This window comes from Priapulus caudatus, unplaced genomic scaffold (assembly GCF_000485595.1).
Source record: "Priapulus caudatus unplaced genomic scaffold, Priapulus_caudatus-5.0.1 Scaffold1647, whole genome shotgun sequence".
In the NCBI taxonomy this organism is placed as follows: Eukaryota; Metazoa; Priapulida; class Priapulimorpha; order Priapulimorphida; family Priapulidae; genus Priapulus; species Priapulus caudatus.
The window spans coordinates 28161-34699 of NW_014578708.1; the positions used below are offsets into that span (position 1 = coordinate 28161).

The window sequence follows — 6539 nt, forward strand, 5'->3', positions numbered from 1 at the left end:
AAACGAAACGTCACGAATTCTATTTTCATCCTCCAAAAATGGAAAAGTGGGCGGGGTCTATTTTTATCCTCCAATCACAGGTCGGAGCAATTCCTCTGTTTAGACGCATGACTTGTTACCGTTGTCTGTTTTCTGTGCTTGACGTCGTTCGCGTCCTGCTTGGAATGTTCTCTCTGGATCATCAGTAGTTTTCCAGACACGTTTAGTATTATGCTCTCTCCGTCTTTGCTGTTCTGCGTGTATCTAGTACCTGTGGAAAATAAAACTTAAGAAAACACATACATAGCCATTCACGCGTCGTTTACGCGCTACAAATATTTCACGGACAGCCCAGTCACCGAGTTCGCACGTTTACGGCTGACCCATCTCTTCAACTTAATTACACGTGCTGCTATCTAGTGGTAGGATACAAATTTATAACGATCAGCAGTTAAGATTAAAATAAATAAGAGTCATAGAATCAAGGTAATAAATCTAAGGTCATAGATTCAATTATTTTTCTCTCTATGCTTTTGTTAGTTTCAATACAATCGTAAATGAATACACAACACATTGGTAAAAACACACACACACAATAAACTAATCAATCGATCAATCAATCAATTAATCAATAAATCAATCAATCAATCAATAAATCGATCAATCGATCAATCAATCGATACTTAACTATGAGCTCACCGATCTCCTTGCGTACGGCTGTGAGAGAGACGGACACGACGCATGCGGGATGAGGAATGATGTTGCTGATGCAGACGTCCTGTAGCTGCACCACCTCCACCTCCACGACTGAAACACACGCACAACAAACCTCACTCACACGCAGAGAAGCTATCACCGCTGCCGCCGACGCATCGCCAGATGGCGCCTGATATAGTCATAACATCTAGAGCGTGATCTTATTGGACGACCGAGAAATTTACGCGCGAGCGAGATCGCAGGTGTATCAGACTTGTCAGCAGGTGGCGCCTGATGCGACCGACGCTTCTCACAGAGGGCGCCACTAACTTGTGTCGCACGCGGGAGGTTCACGTGGGGCGTGCCGGTTCCCCGGCGAACGTTTAGTATTTTAAACGTTGAAATCGTTTCGGATTTATTTTAGTTATTTTTAATTTAAATTTGTTCGATCGTTTAACCACTGAAACGAATTCAGCCGGCGCCTGTAGGGGTCGCGTAGAGGTCGCATATGTCGCATAGAGGTCACGTAGAGGTCGCATAGAGGTCGAGTAGAGGTCGCATATGTCGCATAGAGGGCATGTAGAGGTCGCATAGAGGTCGTGTAGAGGTCGCATATGTCGCATAGAGGTCACGTAGAGGTCGCGTAGAGGTCGCATATGTCGCATAGAGGTCACGTAGAGGTCGCGTAGAGGTCGCCGCGCACGCTCGCACTCACCTGACTTCTTATGCACCTCGGCGAGAGAGTAGAGTACGATGTGAGAGTCCGCACAGAACGAGATGAGCGTGTCGCGGTAGATGTTGAGCAGCAGCACCTGCGTCATGGCGCGCACGATGCACGCGTGAGCGTTGTCCAGGTTCGACGCACGCGGGTACACGCGGATCTGTCGCGCGCGCGAGGGAAGACAAGAGAACATCAGACAAGAGAACGTTAGCAGGAGAGAGAGCGTCGGTCAGAGAGAGTGTCAGACGATAAGAGAACATCAGATTGATTGAGAGAGGGAGAATTAAGAGATTAATTGATTAAATTAATTGAATCAAGAATTGCAGTTATTAATTATTTAAATTACGGTATGATTAAAATGCAAACAGCTATATACAAAGTGAAACAACAACCCTATATATAACTTCCCTCCATCAGCCGTCGATCGTAGCATCACTGTTCTCTGCAGTATTCTACAGGATTCGAACTACAATTGTTTGTGGGAGGAGTGAGGGACGACGACACCAAAATATGATCTACACCTTCAACACGTGACGATAACAGAAACCCCGATAACTTCCCTCCATCTGCCATGAGCGCGATTGTTCTGCAGGTTTGTAACTACAACCTGTATGTGGAAGAGTGAGGGAATGACAGCATCCTACCTCGTCTCTGTAGTCGTTCAGGTTGTAACAGCCCATGATGATATAGTCCTTCCACCACGTCAATCCACCCGTCACGACCACATCCTTCTCCTGGCAGACATAACGAGAGAGAGAGAGAACTCACTTATGCGCTTGGTCTCCCGATGGGACACAAGGCCATGAGAGTGGGTGAACGCAAACATATCCATATTCTCACGGTGAAAGAGCGAACAGAGCTTAAATATATACATATATACATCAGAAGTAGATAATAGGGACCCTATTATCTACTTCTGATATACATGTAACGATGATATATCTGCATTGAGCGAACTAACACACGCGTCATCGAACAGAGAAGAAATGAAATGCAAGAATTGCTCAACGCTAGCCCGCCGCAAATATATCGCAGTCGTAACGCGAGCATGTAAATCCAACAAAAACTAAAACTTGTAAACCAGACGAACAACATTCGATTTTCAACCGGGGGGGGGGGTGCAGTTTACGCAGAAAAACAGAAATCACGTGTGAAAGAAAAAATCGTTGCAATACCTGTGTCACGTTGCCGAATAGTTTCCACTTTCGACTGTATAGTGCGTAGTGTGCGAATCCGCTGCGGCCAGCCACAGCGGCGTAATTACCCGACGAATCAACGGCAGCGTACTGAAAAAAAAAGCTGCGCATACAACCCAGCACGTCTCCATGGCAACCACCAACCGATAAAACACAATCAAACTCATAATTCAAAACACATCGAACATAAATTAATCCTTCCATAAGCCGAGCAACGCATGATCTATACGATTTAACAACGCCTAGCAAGAAAACCGAGAGTTTAACGTTTAAAATAATGTTACGTTCGCATCACAACAATTAAACCTCCCAAAAAACGACGCCACACCATTCCCCAACCAGCAATGAGGAATCGAGAGCAAACGGTGCCATGCCACGCCCCTTGTGTAGTGTGGGATGTCGTGTGTAAGGTGTAAAGTTCTCACTCGCATGATCCTTCTTTATTATTTTATTTCTTTTTTATTTCCCTCGCAATCTACGTCTCTATGGTGCATTATGGAACTGTGGTTTCGCAACACTACATTTGCAAAGTCCCCATTTGCCCCGATCAAAAGTCCATCAACTACGAACCCTGATTGGCCAGTTGTTGCCTAGATACGTCATCGGTAAACTACGAACCCTGATTGGCCAGTTGTTGCCTAGATACGTCATCGGGATCTGTATGACGTGCCAGTGCTTGTTGCCGACGAGCAGCGAGTCGCTGCGACCGGGAGGCGGCGTGAGGTGGCGGGTGCGCGTCGTGTACACGCTCGATCGCATGATCGTGTCTCCAGTGTTGATGAGGAGTCGATCCTCCCCCTGCAGGAACAGGTGGTCGTGGTTGCTCTGCAAAGTCACAGAGGAAATAGTCATTATAAAGTCTGCAATGTCAGTATTCGTACTGGCTGCAGGGACAGGTGGTCGTGGTTGCTCTGCAAAGTCACAGAAAAAATAATCACTGTAAAGTCTGCAATGTCAGTATTCGTACTGGCTGCAGAGACAGGTGGTCATGGTTGCTCTGCAAAGTCACAGAGAAAATAGTCATTATAAAGCTGGCAATGTCAGTATTCGTACTGGCTGCAGGAACAAAAGGTCGTGGTTGCTCTGCAAAGTCACAGAGAAAATAGTCATTATAAAGCTGGCAATGTCAGTATTCGTACTGGCTGCAGGGACAGGTGGTCATGGTTGCTCTGCAAGACAATAACGACACACTCCGACGATGTCAGTATTCGTCTGATCTGATTCTTTCGGTACCAATTTGAGTGTTCCGATTAAATTTCAGTACCGATTTCAGTGTTCTAATTAAATGCCAGTACCGATTTCAGTGTACTGATTAAATTCCAGTAACGATTCCAGTATTCTGATTAAATTTTAGTAACGATTCCAGTGTTATTATTAAATTCCAGTAACGATTCCAGTGTTCTGATTAAATTCCAGTAATGATTCCAGTGTTATTATTAAATTCCAGTAACGATTTCTCATTTTGATAGCAACTGTTGTTCCGATAACAACTCCGTTGTTGTTTGTTTGACTGCGTCCTTCGCATGACCTTCACAGAGACCTACCTTACACGGGTTGACAGTCAGAGCACTCTTCAGAAAGTTCATCTGCAGAAGATCTCCTTTACTGCTGCCATCTGGTGGCTCACAGGCCATCCACAAGTGGTATCCCTCCATGCCCCACTCCTGCAAGACAAATTTCAAACTAAAAAAAGTCCTACGATGAAATGTCGGTGGAAAAATGCCAGTGGGGAAATGTTAAGAGGGGCATCGACAGTTGACGTTATATCTTTACGCTCCAAACGTTATGGGGTCTCCGATGGGGTCGGAGGGAACAAAGAAGATGGGGGCGCCACCGCCACTCACCATCAACGTATTAGCCAGCGAGCCGTGATTTGCACGGTCAATTTTGAAACTGCACGACCAAAAATGTGCAGTACGGCCTAAAATATTGATCTAAAGCCGCGTACATTTGTAAAATTGCACTCCCATATATTTTTTCGGCACTCCCACAATACTCATTCCTGGCTAATACCCTTCTCACCATGGACCTCACACGCAGCAGAGGCGAGTGAAACAACGTTAACGAGAAGAAAGGGTTAGCAGAGCGACAGCCACGGAGCGAAGGAGTGAGAAAGGGACGGAGGGGCGGTAGGGGGCGCCACCGACACTCACCATGGACCTGACGCGGAGCGGCGACGTGTCGAGGAGATGCTGCGACATCTCGTAGTCGCCCCCTAGTGTGCAGAACAGCAGCGATCCGAAGACGCTCCACAGCGACAGTCCGCCGTTGCGCCACGCTAGCGCCACCGCGCAGCCGTCCGGCGACCACTGCATGCAGACGACCGGTCCAGCGATCGCCTGTACGTCTGCAAGAGAGAGAGAGAGAGAGAGCGGCGGTGAAAGGTGGCGCCATCCAGGGGGAGACGCGGGTTTTTTCGATCAGCGAAAAATGCGATGCTAATGCGAATTGCGGTGTGGTGCACACGTGCACGCACGCACGCACGCATGCACTCACTCGCTCGCACGCACGGACGCACGGACGCACGCACGCACACACACATGCACTCAGTCGCTCGCTCATTCGCACGCACGCACGCACGCACGCATGCACACACACATGCACTCACTCGTTCGCTAACTCGCACGCGCACACGCACGCATACACACACACGTGCACGCACGCATGATCGCATGATCGAACGCACGCACGCACGCACGCACGCACACACACACACACACACACACCCATTACGTGAGCAAGCTAACGTGGGAACGTGATCACGCACCTGGGTAGTCCTTACTCGACAGCACGAGTCGATGAGAGACGTTCAGACCTCCAGTCACCTCATCTATCACAAACACAACTCCCTGCGCGCTGCAAAAACAACAAGAGAACGTACGTTACTTCAATAACCACCCCGCAGTAATGAACGCGTTACGACGGCGAAACGCGACACCCGCCACCGCTGACGTACGCGTCGCATCGTCTCGATACACGACATCGCGTCAATTTATTATTTAATTAACGGAAAAACGAAGGTTACGTAACGACGGTTATTGAATAGAGTCGGCGCCGTGTGTCTTGCCCATTAGTAAGTTCTCATCGCGTGCAGGCGCAGTATTGTTACATATAGGGTGTTGACAAGCACACAGCTCTGACATGAACCTAGTCTAATACAGAGATTGATATCATAGCGTGCTTGAAACGCGAGAGGGGTCACCCATTGAATGGTGGATAACTGACTAATTATGAGACTTCGTGCCTTTTTAAAAAAAGGTTATATAGAGGAAATTGCAGGTGTGCAGCGTTGGGTGTAGAAATCTTTTTAAAAAGACACGTCTATGCGCGCACGCGCAGATGTGCACACACACAGCATGCACGCACATAACGCGCGCACGCACGCACACAAACAGACACACACACACGCACGCACGCACGCACGCAGGCACGCACGCAGACACACGCACACGCGCACGCACGCGCACGCACGCACGCACACATGCAGACACACTCACACAGCGGTGGCAAAAACCACGGTTGTTATGAAAAAAGTGACAGCTAAGCTAGCGTATATTCCCACAGCTGTGTTCATAATCATACAGTGTGAGAGAGAGAGAGACAGACTTGATGCACATTCAAATTCTCGCACAATCGCACAGTCATGTTCACTAACACACTGTGCGTGTGTGTGCGTGTGTGTGTGCGCGTGTGTGTGTGTGTGTGCGTGTGTGTGCGCGCGTGCGTGCGCGTGTATGAAAGTGTGTGTGTGAGAGAGAATTTATCGACTGGCAGAGATATATATGCGTCATTCAGGTTCTCTCTACCATTTACCCAGTGTGTCTGTCTCTTTGGCTAACCCAACTCTTTCTTCTACACTTTATATCTCCCGCTCCCTCCCTCCCTCTCTCTCTCTCTCTCTCTCTCTCTCTCTCTCTCTCTCTCTCTCTCTCTCTCTCTCTCTCTCT

General features: G+C 48.1%; 1 protein-coding gene across 1 annotated transcript in view; it reads right to left on the bottom strand.

The window, feature by feature from the left end:
* Positions 1 to 6539, bottom strand: part of LOC106817245 (RAB6A-GEF complex partner protein 1-like) — a gene marked incomplete at its 3' end in the record, with an annotated part of 27505 nt that overhangs the window by 9499 nt on the left and 11467 nt on the right. Inside the window, exons 8-16 of the mRNA XM_014821909.1 lie at positions 5360 to 5448; positions 4746 to 4939; positions 4137 to 4256; positions 3211 to 3417; positions 2572 to 2682; positions 2041 to 2130; positions 1391 to 1556; positions 679 to 786; positions 120 to 250 (exon numbers count right to left, since the gene is read on the bottom strand). Coding sequence (XP_014677395.1) covers positions 120 to 250; positions 679 to 786; positions 1391 to 1556; positions 2041 to 2130; positions 2572 to 2682; positions 3211 to 3417; positions 4137 to 4256; positions 4746 to 4939; positions 5360 to 5448 — 1216 coding nt within the window. The remainder of the gene's footprint in view (positions 1 to 119; positions 251 to 678; positions 787 to 1390; positions 1557 to 2040; positions 2131 to 2571; positions 2683 to 3210; positions 3418 to 4136; positions 4257 to 4745; positions 4940 to 5359; positions 5449 to 6539) is intronic.